General features: G+C 39.0%; 1 protein-coding gene across 1 annotated transcript in view; it reads left to right on the top strand.

Moving 5' to 3' along the window:
* Positions 1-696: 696 nt before the first annotated feature.
* Positions 697-19,602, top strand: part of LOC134805342 (transcriptional repressor scratch 2-like) — a 54,004-nt gene continuing 35,098 nt past the window's right edge. The window contains exon 1 of the mRNA XM_063778673.1: positions 697-1,227. Coding sequence (XP_063634743.1) covers positions 1,056-1,227 — 172 coding nt within the window. The 5' untranslated portion in view covers positions 697-1,055. The remainder of the gene's footprint in view (positions 1,228-19,602) is intronic.

Here is a 19,602-nt window from a genome sequence, read left to right as displayed (position 1 = left end):
ATAACATAATATTTCCACAAACAAGTTATGAGTATGCGGTTCTTCAGTAGGGCGGCCATAAAATGTTAACAAATACCGATTTAGATAATGTACCGATTAAGGTTTAAGGATGCTTTATTTTTATTAATTTAGGATATGTATACATCAATATCAAATTAATTTATCTATTAAAACATTCTTTTGATTAATAATAAAAAAATGTATTCTCTACTTTTAATTAATTAATCTAGTTTTGAAGAAAGTTTTATTGAAATGTACTTATTATATTTTTACGTATTTACGTATTCTTAGGTATGAAGGAATTAAGTCCCTTTTAGGGTTTTATTTTGAGAAGAATAAGAACACAAAGCACCATTCTACCCATATTTTTTATTTGGTTAGTCACCATAAAGTCAATATTAATCAATAAATAATATAACATAAATTATTATATGTCTACACAACCTCATTTATTGTTTATACAATTTATCTTATTATGGTCGGTGATTTAAAAACCCGGGGTCCTGTTTTTCGTCGGTTGAAGCAAAGCTGCGATTGACACGACAAGAATATTTGAGTAGTGGCTACCCGCTAACTCCCTGACGCTATAATCCGGGTTCTACCTATTTCAACAATCTCTACATTCGCTATCATTAGATATATAGCGATTTAGGGTATACATAAACATCAGGGGTGTAACGAAAAATCTAATAATTGAATTTAGAAAGCGAAAAACAACATCAAGTTTCCTTTTCGCTTATCTCATAACTCGCGAAGTGACCTACGCTTTATCTACATTGAAACCGAACGCAAGCCGCAATAGAAAACAAATACAATATCCACCCCACGACGTCCCCACTGGTTGCTCGAGTGTGTTGGCCAAAGTTTGTGCGGCGTGCGATCGATCGGTGCGCGCGCAACTACCCGCTCGTATAAAAACCCCAGCGCATACCCCCGATCAGCACAATCGCTGACGAACGCCGCGCGTTGCCGCTCGCCTGGGGCGCTTTCTCTTCTCTTCTTTATTCGTCTGTCTTCTATGCCGCGTGGGTGGGCCGTCTGATGCCGGCGCCGCGATGCCGCGCTGCCTCATGGCCAAGAAATGGAAGGCGGCTCCTGCGGCGGAGCTGGAGGAGACCGACGAGGAGATCGACGTGGTGGGGGACGGGCGCGGCCGGAGCCCCGCGCCCGCCGCCACGGCGCCGGGGCCTCCGCCGCGCGACCCCGAGCCCACGCTCCTCTACAACGGTAAGCGCTGCCTTGCGACCGCCGCCGTCCTGCGTCACCTTGGAGACACTATCATACCCCGCGCGATCCCGAAAACACTATGTTGCTACCGTATATACTGTGCTTACGACGTTCCTGTTTTAAACTGCGCATACACGTAGATGCAACTCACGCGTTATTATAAAATACTACCCAACTGTTGGGCACTATCTTACATAGACGTCCAATTAAACGTTAAAATAACGGAACCATGTCATAAAAATCGGGTTTTACTCTTAGTCAATATACACATAAAATATATTATGACATCGTCAAGTTACATATTTACTTGACAATACGTTTTATAAGCCAATAAATACGAGTAACGTATAGTGTCTCCATTGTGCTTGCGTTTTCTATACTTATATTTAAGTATTTTTACTTAAATTTTGACCTGCTGACGTTTATCGCACCATCCTTTTCATTCATGATTATTAGGAAAGAGACAATTGCTGCTGTATTATTTATCGAAGCAAGCTTCTATGATATATCCTATGTAGTGCATTATACATATTATGTAGCAATGGCCTAAATAAGGTAAGGTGCACTGTCCCAAATAAGGTAAGTATATTCTTACGTGGGTATCAATAGGTAGTTAGAATTCTATAACAACTTCACACCACCAAAGTGAACGGAAACTAAATGATGGTTTTCCTTTCACCCAGTAATATCATAATATGTACCTGATATTATTAAAACTCAGGAAAAAGCCCCAAAAAAACTTAAAAAAATGAGCACTAAATTATATCTACATACATACTTAATTCTACTGTTCTACTTTTTAGATGTGTGTTTTGGAGTAGTTCAGAGATATATAATTGATTTTTAATCATTTTTTTATGAAGCGTATGGACATAAATCTGTTATTAACTTAAGTAATCATTAATATCATTATATAATACAACTATCAAATCATTTAAAATTAAATAAGAATTTGTTAATTATTGTACCCAAATAAATCAATCTTTAGATTTAAGAATATTGCGTGACCTACCAGGGCCCATGTGAACAAACTATTATGTAACACCTGTGTACCTACCGTGGATGCAATAAATATATAAATATGTATAAATTGACATAGTCGAAGCTTAATCGCTATCGACTTAATTAGGTGGATACATATTTAATTACACAAACGGGTCTACCGCGATATAATTTCACCACCAAAATTTGTCTTTCCGTGACCACAGCTGGTGCAACTCAGCTGAAACGTCAGAATTTAAGGTAAAAACAATGAAATTATATCGCGGTAGACCCGTTTGTGCAATTAAATATGTGTACAAAACGCGAGAGTTAAAAGTGTACGTGGATACAGTCAGCATCTATAGTAGCGAATCAGAATACGCATCAAAAGTATCTAGGTACAGTCACGGATTTTAAATGTTGAGCCATTTAGGGTTCAAGCTAATTTGGTTGTCAATACTAAAGGTATGAATGTCCAATGTAAAGTAAACCATAAATGGCTCAACTATTAAAGTCCGTGACTACCATTCTCTTAGGCCCACTTGCACCATCCCACTAACCCGTGATTAAGCGTTTAAACCGTTAACCCAGTGTCAAATTGTACTGGTAACCATGGTAACTCAAGGTTTAACCGGTTAACCCCGGGTTAGTAGAATGGTGCAAGTGGCGCTTATAAGTTAACAAAAAGAGATACGTCTCTATGAAGAACAATTAGACTTAAGCAGATACTTTTCAATGCAAACTGTAGGGATTATATTATTAGATTATATTATTAGTTGGAAAATCATTTTGTAGGCAGATACTTTTAGTGTGTTGTTTCATCAGCTTTTATTGATGTTGACGTTGACGCAACAAAATGAGAACTATCTTAAATCATAATCCAGAATCCAGTCCAAATGTACTGTTTGTCAGCTGTCAACGGTCACCGTCGTCGCTTAAAGGATGACTCATGGTAGACCGGGCCAGGGTCGAGCCGGAGCTTCCAGCGCTTCGGTTTCTATGGAAAGCACCACGTGATCACCGATCAGCCCTCATAGAAAATGACACGTCGGACGTCTCGGCCCGGGCACAGCCCGGTTTAGCGTGAGTCATATTTATGGCCAGACGAGCGCCACTGTCACCATACAATACAGTCAATATATCTAAGAGATAGAATATAGTAATTTATTTCAATAATATATTTTGTTATTGTTCGTTAGTTCGTAGTAATTTTATTCCAAAAATATGTTCTTCGATCCGGATTTCCCGACGCATCAGTATTTGAATAAAGCCTCCTCATAATCGAACGCTTGTATAGTAAGGAGCAGATGTTGCTAAGCGGGCTAGGTGTTCAAAATTATCTGACCACAACTTTATTGTTAAGAGAGTAAGCGCGTGTGTAGATATTTTCGAACACTTCACCCGTCTACCTACTAAAAAAGCTTAACATTCGCTTACCTAAAATCTGTCTGAGTTCTTAGCTTCTATTCTTACTTTAAGCTATGCCTGAATGCGATATTGCGAATTTGATTTTTATGAGACAAAAAATGTTTTTGCATATGCGAGGTACATAGACTAGGAATCCTCTAGACGGAGTTTATAGCAATTATTTCATGAAACCGATGCTGCCAAAAATACGGGGGTGCGGGGGACGAGGTGAGCGAGCGATTGGTCCGTTCAAAGACACGGACGTCGCACAAAGACACTTTCGACTCGAAAATGGAGTAAAACTACCGTATTTGTGGCAGAGGGGGTAGAGCTACTATGCTCAGTCTGGAGGATGTCTTGTCTGTGGCGAGGTATCGCCTTATAGTAACAATAACCAGTCGGCTTAAAGTAGTAACAGACTATCGCACCGCACCAAGGTCATTGTGCGACGCACCCGTAAGTAAGAGCGAGAAAGCGATATCTCTTTCTCGCTCTTACTTATCGGTGCGTCGCACAATGACCTTGGTGCGGTGCGATAGTCTGTTACTACTATTAAGGTGGTCGCGACCGTATCTACTGGTGTCGTGGCCACCTCGTGACCACCGCTTTCTAAAAGTATGTGAGAGAGGAAGAATGATATTTTAATCCGCAGTTAAAAGGAAAAAAATATATCTTTTCAGTATACGAACTTTTTAAATACCTACCTATGAAAAGTAAAATTTTATTGAATACAAACCCTTTCAGTCGAACGCACTGACTGATCATAATAATTATAATTAGGGAACCATAGACTATTCGTGTTCCATTTATCAAATTTATAAATTATATATGAATTTTCGGTATTCTGGTTAGCTGTTCTTTTCGCGGTCTTTTAACCATCTTTTAACGGGCAAGTTTGCATTTTCGATCGCAAGTTATAGAAAAAAACCGACCAAGTGCGAGTCGGACTCGCGCACAAGGGTTCCGTACCATTACGCATAAAACGGCAAAAAAATTACGTTTGTTGTATGGGAGCCCCACTTAAATATTTATTTTATTTTGTTTTTAGTATTTGTTGTTATAGCGGCAACAGAAATAAATCATCAGTGAAAATTGTATTTGTCTAGCTATCACGGTTCATGAGATACAGCCTGGTGACAGAAAGACGGACATGGACAGACGGACATACAGACAGACAGACGGACAGAGGAGTCTTAGTAGGTAATAGGGTCCCGTTTTTATGCTTTGGGTACGGAACCTTAATAAGTATGAGAGGAAGTAAAACTGTGCTAGATTATTAACTTTGTTAAGCGCGGATCATTTAAAGACCCACTAGAGGTAACGCTATTGCATATACTCGTAGCTATCCGATACTGTTGCAGTTCATTGTCTTATCGTTTCGTTCACTCATAAATAAAGTGATAAAATTGATGTTCACCGTATGTACATCGCATTAATGTGTTATGGCTTGTCAACTGACAATATTACCATCATTCGAGCTTCTCTGACTGAACAGCGTAATTTGACTCGGGATCACGTGAAATTATTACAGATACCGAGGTCTTTTTATGATGGGTAGTCGGAACGCCTAGAACTAACCAACTTTATGGGCTCTTATGTTATTTCTATCTATCGATAGTGCATTTCGTGTAAACATGGATGTTTCGTATCATAATATCACTACACCTTATAAAATAAAGTCCCCCGCAACGTCTATCTGCTTGTGTGTTTGTTTGTATGTTAGCGATAAACTCAAAAACTACTGGACGGATTTTCATGCGGTTTTCACCTATCTTCTTCTTCTTCTTCCTCGCGTTATCCCGGCATTTTGCCACGGCTCATGGGAGCCTGGGGTCCGCTTGACAACTAACCCCAAGAATTGACGTAGGCACTAGCCACCTATCAATAGAGTGATTCTTGAGGAAGGTTTAGGTGTATAATTTGTTAACCCGTGCGAAGACTGCGAAACCGGGGCGGGTCGCTAGTATATTGATAAACCAGAGATAAATTAAGGAAGACTTAATTTTCACGCATAATAGGCGCAATTCCGACATTCTTAACAAGATTTGCATATTTACCAAAATATTTTTATGCGCTTTAACCTCTGCTTAATTTTTAATTTACCTCCAGGTCTCAATACAAAAAAAGAGCAATGAAAATCTTGACATGATTTTTGTATACACAGTGATCAAACTCTTGAGCGTACCTTAAATAACAAAAACAACAGAGTTTCTCGGCTTTTTCCTCGTATTCGGCCGAACATACTGCCGCAGAATGCGGGCCATTGGAAATTGTTAAGCAACATTAAAGCAACAGTTTTGCATTGTTGTCAGAGCTAGCTATGCTAACATTGTATCGTGGCTTTGGGAGCGGTGCCTTTGTGCTTCGCCTGTCAACTGTTTCGGGGGTGCGCTCCTCGAAAATGTTTAGGGATTTGACACAAGCCATTTCATTTCACCACTAGTGTCTGGGCATTTTCACTTAACTGTGCACCATTAACGGCCGGTTAGCAATCGTTACAAAACTGATGGTCAATGTCAAATTCCATACAATTTTTTCAGGAATGTAACGGTTAGACGTTACTGAAACTCGCCTTAAGTCGCGCTTTAAAGTACAAGTTAAATGAAAATGCCCGTCTATAGAAATGATACACTGTTGAACGGATGAAACAATTTAGCGGCAACTTTTATAATTGCCAACGCTACGAAAAGCTACCTACGTGACTAATTCCATACATTATTTATGTTTCTATTAGCGTTTTCTATCAATGATTGCCATCTTGGCTAGGCTCCCGGTGGAGTGTGAAGTGCAGCAAGTTTCAACTTGGATACGGTCAGTCTGTGTCGCTATCGGCCCTTAACCCTTAAAAATGTCTTTAAAAAACGTCTCTCCACACGTCAAGGTCATGGGCGCAAGCAATCCAATGTAACAAACCTTACAAACTTGAGGACTTTCGAATGATCCATGGAACATGGCGGATCGTGCTCCAGAAATTGTTTTTTGATTTTTTGCATTCTGCTGTCTAATGTATAATTAGATAGCATGTTATGCAGTGAATGGCAAGCGTGACGGGTGCAGTTCATGAAATGCGAATAACTAATTCTTGACATCGTTCGGCGGTTCGTGGTCTCGACCGCCAGTATGCTTTCTACTGCTGCTCCAGCTATCCTCAGTGCATCGTGAACGCCTACTACCGTATTACCTACATCATGCATGTAATACTTTGTATTGTGAAGTACTTGTTATCTACAATTACTGTATTTTGGCAAGGGCCCATGAGGCTGCCACTTCTCCAACAAAAAATAATAACCTTACTTGAAATCATTACTAGTTACTAACCTAACCTATCGCATTGTGAATGTGGGATAAGCCTAACGTAACTAATAAGGGTTTTCTCACAATTCTTATGTTTATAAACTTTAACTTTTCAAATTCTCATGTCGTGTTGCTACACTCAGCAAATTCCGGAGTGTTAGCACGCGATCCGAACTAACAACGGGTTACTGATGTATGTACATTAGGGCTGACGTTTATGAAACCCACCCTCATTTCCCAGCCGACTTCCGGGCTGTACATACATACAAACACAAGCATTTTACGCTTGTCACGCAGCCTCTAGTGCTTATGGCTCGTACTGATTGACCCTACAGAGAGCTTTAGGGAGAGACGCCGGCAATGGATTTTCATGTTCGTTTTTTCTCCTACCTTGTTTAGAATAAAGGGGTCAATTTTAAAAAAGGCATTTTTTGCTGTCCCACGGCTATAACTCGAAGTCCATAGGACTAAAAGACTGGCTATGTATATATTTTCATTCAGTGTATTGTAAACTTTAAGAATAATGTACAACTGTACCTTAAATATTATTTGTTTCTGACAAAATTGCATTTGAAGTTCCAAAAACGGCGAAATCTGCCGCTTTTTCGCGTGTCCCAATGGCGGCAAAGCCCAATAAAAAAAAACATAACTTTGGATGTAGGTAACGTATTATTAATAGCTTTGTATTTTCATAAAGAGCATTTTCTAGAGAATTAATTTTTATTTAATAAAACAAGGGAAGCCTTTTTATCGTTGTCCCGCGCGGCATTTGTTTTGTTATGACTTAAAGATAACCCCCAAAATGTTCTTTTTTCTATTGAATAACGGTTAGATTAAATTTACGACGCAATAGTGCGGTTAGTTGGGCGTCGATTACCACCGAGTGCGGACGCGGAAACAGTTTAATTTATATAAAAACGGGTAATAATCTCGTTCAATATATTTTGGTACGACTAAAATGACATTTGTATGGACGCTTAATATGTTGGTACACAGTCGAAATAAAAATGTGTATTTTATAATAATAGTTGCAAATATAGTGTTAAAATATATAGTAAAATAAATAAGTGAATCGGTTGTATTGTGTAGGAACTTTCGCAAAAAAATATTTTGGCGACATTTATACGGCTATTTTAACCATACAAATGTCGATTCTGGCATACAAATTTCGACATAGTGCCATACAAATGTCGAAAAGGTGCCATACAAGTGTCGTCAGAGTCTTACAAATGCCACAAAAATAATAAATCGTGCTATAAAAATGTTGATACTGCCATATAATGTCGAAAAAATGCCATATACTTACATGTTAAAAGCACCTTACATTAGGCTAAATAGTGCCATACAAATGTCGATATTTAAACTTCCATATCTTGGTAACTATAAAAAGTAGAGTGGTGCCTCCTACAGTATATTTTTTGTTGTTAAGAACTCTTTCTAAAACGATGATTATAAATCAGATTTTCCAAAAATAAAAAATGCCATACAAATGTCGAAAAAACACCCTCTTCAAAAATTGACCCAAAGATTGTGTCTCATATAAATGCTTTGCTCGCCCGTTTTTATTAACTTCATCCGAAAAACGAACTCGCCATTTGTAATCACTTGTATGTCTTTCCCATCACGGAACAATGGTGTTCCGGACCTTGGGAGGCGTGCGCGGAGCCGAAGCCAATACGTAGAGTCCCTTTTGACACTTTAATGAGATATAAGGGGTACACCGAGCGGATGCTGCCCTTGCCCGTGTCATGGGACGCACGCAGAGGCAGCACCCGCCGGGGTGTAACGACTATTGAGAGGGATCTAAAATGAACTAGGTATGTAGTCACTTTATTATTATTAATAATGCCACGAGAATTACGAATGGCCCGAAACCTAAGACTGCAATTCAACACACCGCTTACAGTTTTGAAACGACAAAAGTAGGTTGTCTTCTATGATGACATTAAATTGGTAATCATTCATAATCGAAACTAATTGATATCTATTGGGAATAGTGTAAGTACGAGTACATCTCTTTAAATCTCTTTAAAGTATGATTTTAACCCACCAAATTTCTAACATTCAATCAATTACATCATTTTATAATAAAAACCTTAAATAATCAATCAATCAATAATCAGTATTATAAGCAAATTCTTACACAAATTGACTAAGTCCCACTGTAAGCTCAAGAAGGCTTGTGTTGTGGGTACCTACTCAGACAACGATATATATAATATACAAATACTTAAATACATAGAAAACATACATGACTCAGAAACAAATATCTGTGTCATCACACAAATAAATGCCCTTACCGGGATTCGAACCCAGGACCATCGGCTTCACAGGCAGGGTCCCTACCCACTTGGCCAGACCGGTCGTCCATTGAAGACTTAAAAAACATTTTCGTGACGCAGTTATCTGTTGCGGTGTCACCTGCTTTGGTTCAACTTACACCTACTACCTAATTGTGATTGTTAAGATTTTTTTAAATTAAAAATTGTATGTTTAATTAGTGAACCTAATTGGTACGTGTAACAAAATTAAAATGTCTTTATCGTGTGACCCGGATAGTTGGTACTTAGTCTCTGATCGTAGCTGTCATAGTTTCCCACGAACAAGGTTAATAAACTGTGCTACTTTATTGTCGGTTAGTGTCCAGCCCCTAAAGTAGGGATGTTTTCATTTTATTAAAAATATTTTTTTATACTAAAATCTAAGTGTTTTTATTTTATTAATTTAACATTATAAAACTTACAAAGAAGACGCAAATCGTGGCCGCTCGGTAGAAGGCTGGCCGCATTGCCCCACTGGTTAGCAATGCTGATCCGCTGAGCAAAATATTGGCCGGCCCTCTGGTCACCAGAAGCCTATATAAGGAGCTTTGAAAACTCCTTATAGATGCGGCGCGCACTAAGCCCCCGCGGCTCCAGGGTTCCAACCCCAAACGCCGCAAATATGTAGCTACTACCGATAGCTACTATTTTTTTTGTTGGCATTTTATTCTAAAAAGTTGAATTTTCATCAGGTAGATAGGTATATTAGATTCAGTTAGAAAAATTGTAAAAGTATGGAGCTGTTTAAAATACAAATATAATTTTAAAATCAATAAAAAATAAGACAAAAAATAGGCCGCTGACGGGAATCGAACCCGCTACCTCTTCCAAACCGTGGAATTGCGCTTACCATTGGCGCCACAGCGACACTTCTAGAAGGGTTGAATTTTCCCATTGGTTCCATTACCCAACTGAACTTATTCTAAAGCGACTTCAAAACAAAAGCACTACAACTTATTTGACCATAGATAGGTAGTATAGCCTTGCAATTAGATTCACAAATGGTCAGTTTACCGCGTCAATGATGGTCATACAGCTAAAACGGAGACGCATTGCTCGCACTTCGCGCTCCCTCTGTTAGTAAAAAACACGGCCAATGAAACGCCGTTTCATGATTTGGCCAATAACCACTCGTCATAGGTATAATTCAAACCTCATTTTAAAAGCGTAGAAATTCTTACGGTCCGCAAAAAGTAAAATGGCCCCTGTACAACTATACCTACAGCTATAACTTTTAACACTGAAAATGTTTTTTCGATCGCATCAGTATAGCCCTCCAATTTCAGCAAAAGTGAGACATCGCCCTGGTCTCGTGAGTTTTAGAGCTACGTAAATGGTCTAGATCTCAAAACATGCGTCTTAACAAGGGCTATAATATGGTGTAAAAATATTTTGAATAAGTCAAAAACTGTTTTCTAAAATCTCAAAAATGTAGAAAAATATCGCATTTTTTCGGTGTCTTTTCGCACTAAATCGACAATTTATCGAAAAAGAAAAGCGATATCGAAAAAAATGATAATATCTCTTAAGAGTATTGAGTTAGGCTACATTAAAAAAAACCGGACCTCTCTACCTCTTACGGTATAGGCTGTGGCTTATCCTTTATGTAGCGAAATGTCACCTAGGATACCGCAGGAGGTGTGCGCGGCGCGGGATAATGGGATGATTAGAGTTTGGTGATTATTGTATAGTTCAAAGCTTGATTAAAATTCCAAAATTTTTATTACTTTCATAAATTATTTAGATATACGAAACTCTTAATATGGTCACAAAAATCTCAAGGTACCCAAAATATCAAATGTAAAATCGAATCAGAGCACCCCACTATCCACGTGGTCTTGTCTGTCCTACCCCTAGAGAGCAATTCCGAAAACGGAGGCGCGGAGGGAGGGCAGCCCTCGCCCGCCGTGACGGAGCGAGGGAACGAGCGAGGCGAGCGGCTGAGGCTGGTCGCCGAAGGCGACCAGCAAGCCGAAGCAGCGGAGCCGAGTGTAGTGAGCGTGATTTGTCACGCTAGGACGGAAGGGCTGCTCTTCCGCAGCGCCGGAGCTCTGATCCAACAGCTTCACCGCTGAGGTCGAAGGCTCGCGGAGTAGCCCCGAGGTCAGCGAGCGACCGAGACCAAATAGCGAGCTATGGTCTCGTCAGCTCGCGACCTCAGGGGCGACGAAGCGGGCCTTCAAGCGAAGCTACCGCCCCTCCCCCCCTCGCCCCTTACCCCCGAATCCCCCCGAGTCCCCATACAAAATTTTGCTGTATATTCCCTTATTTAATAGTCATTCCATACAAACTTTAACCATGGATATCTCCATAACCATGGTGCCCATGGTGGTCCGCGCCATGGGGGCTGAACTGGGGGGTAGCTCCCCCCCTGCCCCCTCCCCGCCCCAAAAATCGGCGATCCATAATTTACCATTTTTCTTTTCGAGTATCGTATAATTTTAATTATAAAGAATTTTAATTAATAAAAATGTGATAAAGTGATAATATATGTTTTAATTCATTTTCAATGTACCTGAAGGTCGTGAGAGGCACGAGATCTGTGAATTTTTTTTTATATTTCTAAGCTCTATTCTAAATTTTAGAGTTAACGCGCTGTAGGTATATCTATCATATAGATCCGTTTCGCCTGTAATTAAATCAACTCAACCATACGAGATCAACCCCGAGTACTAAGTACAACTATACCAATTTCTACACGTAGTACGTATTACTCGTAAATTAACACTACAGTAATAGCATCAAAGGGGAGCACGGACTTTGAGTGGCCAGATTGCAAGTGGCTAACTGTACTCCCGCCCAAAGACAAAGTGACGTAAGTACAATGAATTTACAATTGATGTAGGTCTTTTGTTTATAAAGTAGGTAGTGAAAGCGGCCGTCGGTGAGGCCGTACGTTGCGGTTCAGACTGAGCGGCTAGTGCCGGAAAATTGCCGGTTCTGGGAGAATGACTACATTGCCTGTGCCAGGAAATTTTAACCTAAACGAGGAATTTATCATACCGTAATTATATAGAAAGAAATGTGAATATAGTTCTGTTCATTCTGAATATTTCAAAACTCTTTTTATTATTTTAGAAATCAATGAATATTTACGATTCAAGTAAACTCAAATAATTAGGTAAGTATAATGTTATACTTTTAATAAAGTTTATCAGACTACAATTTTAATATACATTATTAAAGAGAAAACATTGCGAATATTTCAGGGAACCTGAACCTGTAAAAGCTACGAATCACGTAAATAATTACAAATTATTTACATTTAGAAGGGAACCATATTAACTAAAGATATTGAATAATTAGTATTAAAGCAGTAAAGGACTATTTATTAATAAAAACTATTCTATCAATCAGGGAACATTATTAGCAATAAAGCTATTTAGTTTTGCGTTGGGGCAAAAAGTGGTCTTAGTAATCCGGTTCTTTAGGGAAATAATTAAAATATGTAGCACTGACGTCCGCCAAAATATGTTAAAGTCGGGATTATTCCTTACCAGTGTCGTTACGTTTTTGACTACGTTACGAATATTTCGGGAAGGTCTATGTGTCGAGCTAAACGCCCAAATGGTTAACCACCCCATCTTTGCACGTTAGGAAACGGAACTCCCGACTAAATAATTCGGATCTGGATATATTACGCGGGTTGTACATATAATTTTTATGGTCTTACTTTGTATATATGTTACTGAATAGAATGACGTTTTGTTTTAATTACTTTTTAGGGTTTCGTACCCAAAGGGTAAAAATGGGACCCTATTACTAAGACTCCGCTGTCCGTCTGTCCGTCTGTCTGTATGTCTGTCTGTCTGTCAACTGGCTGTATCTCATGAACCGTGATAGCTAGGCAGTTGAAATTTTCACAGATGATGTATTTCTGTTGCCGCTATAACGACATATACTAAAATCAGAATATAATAAATATTTAAGTGGGGCTCCCATACAACAAACGTGATTTTTTGCCGTTTTTTGCATAATGGTACGGAACCCTTCGTGCGCGAGTCCGTCTCGCACTTGGCCGGTTTTTTTTCTATAAATAACCGGTATGTTCAAGTGCGGGCGGGTAAAAAGTAAAAACAGATGGAGTTTACAATTTCTAACGGATGGAATGGTCATCGGAAAATTCGGAAAGCGCACGAACGTGAGTAAACTCTTTTAGCGGGTAACAGGGCCCTCGCCGTACAATTTCCCAAAATATTTGCTTCGCGTTTCAATTTATCCATTCGCGTATATTTGTTTTATGTCATAGTCAGCAAACGAGCAGACGAGCCGCCTGATGGGAAGCGGTCATCGTTGCCCATGGACATAAGCATTATAAGCAACATCACAGGAGGTTGCCATAAAACAAATCTCGTCATATTTCCAATTACCTTTTATTTTTTCATAATATTTTGTGGCTTTTCGTTGGATTTTTATATTAGAGCCGACATTTTTCCAATCTGTTGAATACATTTTCGACTTTCAATTTGTCTAGTTTTTCCGTTGTCCAATTAGATTGAATGAATATTTCTTCAATTTTTGTATTGTTTGTATGGGTTCGAAATAAAGGATGACTCACGCTAGAATGATCCGGATCCGGGCCGTGGCGCCTGATACTTTAGTTTTCTATAGAAAGTATCACGTGATCACCGATCAGCCGTCATAGAAAACTAATTGTTGGACGCCTCGGTCCGGACAAGAGTATCCTACCTAGCGTGGGTCATCCTTTGATGATAAGGAGATGGACGAAGACTCACACTTACGAACTATAGTTTTTAGGCGTATTAATTAAGTTCAACGAACGCATAGGTTAAATACCCTTAGGCCGATTTTTGAATTTCGACCGTTCGATTTCGTGTATTTCGTTCAATAATATCTCCACTACTAAGGCATTTAAATTCTAGTAATAGAATTGAAAACAAGTGGTCATTATCACTAGATTCCCAATATCTATTGCTCCTATTTCAAAATCATCATATCGCCATTTTCCACGGACTTTCGAGTGATGAAATCGAGCCCCCGAAATTCAAAAATCGGCCCCCAGTTCGTTGAACGTCAAATTAAGTTTGAAATAAATTCTGGATAGGTCCACCACTGTAACGGAAAGATAATTTACGGGGGATGGAATTAAAAAGGCTAAAAGTGGTTATTATTAACAGTAAACAATACTTTCTTCGGACTTGGCCGGACACACCGCCGTGTGTCAATACCGTTACCACGTCCCACGTCTTTAACACGCGCGGCTCAGTGTAAAAACCGGGCCAAGGCCGCAATGGGCGGCGCCGGTAGATTGATGGCAGCTCGCGTCCTAAACCTAAAACAACGGGATGCATGCGACGATAAATCCGTAGCTAGAGTAAAGGATGAAGGATGACTCGCGCTAGACCGGGCCGGGCCAGGACCGAGGCGTCCGACATGTAATTTTCTATGACGGCTAATCGGTGATCACGAGCTTTACATAGAAAACGAAGCGCCGGAAACTCCGGCCCGGCCCCGACCCGGTCTACCATGAGGCATGAGTCATCCTTAAAGAAGAAGAGAAGCTCTTTTGCAAGAGCGCTTACCCGCGTCATTTAACCATACACAGTGCAGCAAGCATTACTAAAGTCTGCCATCATGCTTCGAAGAATAGGAGCGGGAGGGTGTGCGCCCTGTTGGGAGCATACTTGGGTCCTTTACTAATGGTGCCAGGGGTCGTCAAACGAGTCACGAGCATAAGTTTACGATGCCCAAGTTCTACTTTACCAAAAATAAACATTTGGACCGACTAAATGATTGTTCCAAGCATTTAGAATTCTAGAAGCAAAAAGTACCAAGGTATTATAACTATATTATTTTGTTTGTACTTTTACCGACCTCTGTTATAAATGATTCATGTGTTTATAAATAAGTTTCAAGTTAAATTTGGCAACTGGATTTAAGCCTTGCTTGTTACCTGGGTCCTTATCAAGCTCAAAGTTCCTAGTTTTTAATCATAGTAGTCATTTTTCTAAGCTCTAAATCCGTAATGAGTACACTTAAGCGAGGTTATTAACCACTAACAGGCCTATTCGGATTTCGAGATAATCACAAGATCTTGAGACGATTTAGAGATCAACTAGATCTACATTAGATATCGACTAGATGTGACTTGGATATCTAAGTCATAACTTGTCAAAATCGTTCAAGAGGACCTCCAGAATTGCGGAAACGTCAAATTTAACATATCTATCTTACAAATATCTTTAAATTATCCGTATCGTAACTTGTTGAAGTCTAGTAGAAATCTAATTCATTTTCCGAATCGAGCCGTCTTACACTTTCGAACGCAGGTAATAGCGACCCGTACTTAAACGAACCGCGGTGTAATAAATTAGTTATTACTAAATTTCTTGATAAGTTTGGAAAGTTCTTCTTAGTCTTAAATAGACTACGGGTATCCAAGCTAGAAATATTAACTTAAATGTTTTTTGGTATCATGCTTAGATACATATTATGTATGTAAATATAAACACGACTAACTCACAGTTACCTAAGCAAATTTATACATAAAAGGCAGAACCACTGGACCAACGTTCACCCTCAATTTTATCCCAAAAGGAAAAATAAACAATGTTATTCTTTAAATATAAAAGAAAATACAATGGAATGGAAAGATTTTTCATATTATTTTCAAGCAAAACAATATTTGAGATACTCGTAAAATCGTACCTATTCGATTTTGTTTAATTAAGTAAGGTGGTGGTACTGGTGCTCGACGAGGTCCCAGTACATGTCATCTTGAAACTTAATTCATTGTCAATAGAGGTGACAGCAAGGGTGTTATTTATTGGGCATTAGCATGTCGAGCACTAGTACCACCACCTTACAACAGTATTAAGTGCATATTACTAGTTTATCTATAAATGTATACGTAGGCCTAACGGGAACCGTAGCGCATACGGCGCCGCAATGCAGCTGCCGATCGACTCTGACATCCGAGCCGAATTATCTAACCTACTTTTTAATGCAGGTTACTTAGGCTGCCGGGTTTACACCATGCATGAAATAAAGCATCAGATAATTATTAGAAAAACACAGATAGGAGTTATTTTTAAACACAAGTTCTATTTAATAAATCGGATAGAAATATAAAAAGTAGGTGACTTGACCGTGACGTCACGATGTAATGTTTGATATAAATTCCATATTAGCAAATCGTTTTGACAGTTCTAAAAAGGAACTGATTTGACTAGTAGGAAAATACCCTATTATTAATGCTTTTGAATTTGGAACTTTCTTTTCGTATTTTCTCCAATAGGTACGTGGGGCCTTACGTGGATAAAAAGGGTGATTCTATGACGGCTGGTCGGTGATCACATGATGGTTTTCATAGAAAACGCAGCGCCGGAATCTCCGGCCCGTACCCGGCCCGGTCTAACGAGAGTCATCCTTAATGTAGCCATATCGCGAAACAGATATATTGTTTATAATTTTAAGTAGGTACCTACATAGTCCTGGCTCGTACCAAAGAGTTTTTCGGAACTTATGTACGAAATATCATTTGCTTTTCGGTGAAGGAAAACATCATGAGGAAACCTGCATACATCCGCGAAGAAATTCAAAGGTGTATGTGAAGTCGCCAATCCGCATTGGGCCAGCGTGGGGACTATAGCCCAAGCCCTCTTGCGAGTGAGAGGAGGCCTGTGCCCAGCAGTGGGACGTATATAGGCTGAATGATGATGATGATGATGACCTACATAGTTACGCACTCAAATATAATTGTAGGCATGTGTGTTGTTATAAAATATAATCTAAGGAATAAATTAATGGTTATCCGAATTCTATTTTATAGTTAATACTATCTATTATCAATTTATCAGTTATTACATTGTCAAATGAGTAGGTAAGGAAAATTTTACGTAGATAGTATATTTAGGAATCATAATTTTACCAAACGTTGCACATTGTTTGTAAACTGAATGTTAGTTAGTTGTTGTTTGTGAAATGATGGTTCACCGATTGACACAATTTCATGTATGAAATTGAGTTCGTAGGAAGCCCTTAGTAAACTAGTTTGTACGCGCGTGGGAGCGGGCAGGTGTGCCGGTCCCGGTCCGTATACGGGACGCAAACTCGGCTCAGGCTCATTTGAGTGTAATGCGCGCTAAAGTTCGGAGTGACAACCCCTGCACTTTGACGGTCTTAACTGGTATTATATGTGCACCCCGGAATGGTGGAAAACGTTATCTACAGAGCAGGTGAAATTTAACCTTAGTCTGTTGTTGGGAAAGTTTAGATAAGGTTATTTATCATTTATTTGATATAACTATATTGATATAAGATGTTAACATTTCATGTTGAATGGAATTTTGGTAAATAAGTGCGTTGGGGTAAGATGAAATGGTTTTTTGGTGAGCCAAAATACTACCGTAAACCAAAATACAAAAAAAAAGTACATTATTAGGGGGTAAGAGCAAATAATATACTTTCTTTAAAAATGAGTCTGTATTTTTGCTTAATATGTAAGGTAAACGTACTATTGCTCGACATGCTAATGCCCAATAGATGACACCTTGCTATCACCTCTATCGACAATAACTTAAGTTTCAAGATGACATGTACTGGGGCCGCGTCGAGCACCAGTACGTTTACCTTATAATTATTTTGTTCAACAAAAAATATTTCTTCCCTTAATTAAACTGAATGATAATCAACGATGTGAAATAACAAAACGACTCCTTTATTAAGTGTACACCAGTGCTTGATTAATCTCGCATAAAAACTATTTCCCGACCATTTCAAACAAGTGGTGGAATGCAATAAAAGTGCTATTACACGGTATTGAGCAATTTGCAGCACTGCAGTGGAATTATTCGATCGCACTCGAACCTGAATAAAAAAGGAGGGTGGACTGTTAAGGTTAGAGATGCCACGAATATTCGGCAACTATTCGGTATTCGACCTAACTATTCGGCCACTTTGCCGATTATTCGGTATTCGGCCGAATGTTGTCTACTATTCGGCAGAATACCGAATATCTGTTGCACCTACCTAAAAAGAAAAATTATATAAAAAAATACCCCAAAACTAGGTATATTTGATATTTAAAATGTATTCTTGGAAAGTAGTTAAATACGTAGGCACGTTTTTGAGCATTTGTTGATTACAAAATATTTTATTTTTATCATGGGTCTGATTTCCTTGACTCTTACTACATTAATTAATTCTGTTCAACATAAAAATAGACCTTAGCATACGATGCGATGAGCTTTGTTGGCGAACAGTTTTCATAATAATTGTGACTCAAAATGTTCGTATGTCATGCAGAATATTCGGTCTGCGAATCGGCCGAATATTCGGTATTCGGTATTCGGCCAAATTAACTATTCGGGGCATCTCTACTTAAGGTACCATTGTACACTTGTTCAGTTCTCATAACTGGTGCATATTGTCTATTTTAATCACCTCGTTATAACTCCCGCTATGGCAAGCACATTATATTAACAATTTGTGTCCTTTTGTCGATCCTCGATTCGTATACGTGTAGCTTCATTTTACATATTTCTTATAATTCTTATAAACAAACGAATTAATAACTACAAAACAATGTTTTATTTCGCTAGATATACCTAGGTACATAATCTGTACACGTTTATATTAAAATAACATGTGTTCCATATTTCGTGATACCATATTCTGTTTAACCCGAGCAACATCCAATAGTTCGACCAATCAACGCTGTATGCGCCGCACCGCCATCCAACGAATAGATGTCATCCATCAGTGTTGATACGTTCTTCATCACTGTTAGAGGTTTCATATATTAAACGGAGGCATACATACTGATAGATTGATATTAAACTGGAGTTCTAAATTGCCTGCCTTGGCCACTCATCAGTTAGACAACGGGGCCTATCGAGTAGGTAATCCCAGTTACCGCGGATCGCCATCTCTATCGTTCTTGCACTATTGGAGTGATAGGGATGCAAATACATGAAATTCGATTTTCTAGGCTAGCGACAGGCCTCTAGGGGTGTCGTTCTAATCTTCTTATCGTTCACTGATCGCAGAGGAGTCGAGCGCTCAGACTTTGTGAAGGTACGAGTGGAATGTTACCAATGTATGGTTAGCATTAAATGCGAGGGGACTTTTGACTGGTTTCAATTGAAAATATACAAACAAAATTGATTAATTGCGGATTGTTTAGCAATTCACCAACTGTATTAGTTATCTTCTTCTTGGTCTGCTGATATTCAGGCCACAATTGCCACTAATGAGTTTTTACCAAAAGGAGATCCGCCTAAATACAATAAAAAGTAATCACTAATCAGAAAGTGTGACTTCATTCTAAAGAAGCACGTTATACTCACGTACGTTAAAGATAACTCACGTTAGAACGGGCCGAGTCCGGGCCGGAGCTTCCGGCGCTTTG

The sequence above is a fragment of the Cydia splendana genome, chromosome Z (assembly GCF_910591565.1).
Source record: "Cydia splendana chromosome Z, ilCydSple1.2, whole genome shotgun sequence".
NCBI classification, from domain to species: Eukaryota; Metazoa; Arthropoda; class Insecta; order Lepidoptera; family Tortricidae; genus Cydia; species Cydia splendana.
This window is presented reverse-complemented; position numbering and strand designations above follow the sequence as displayed.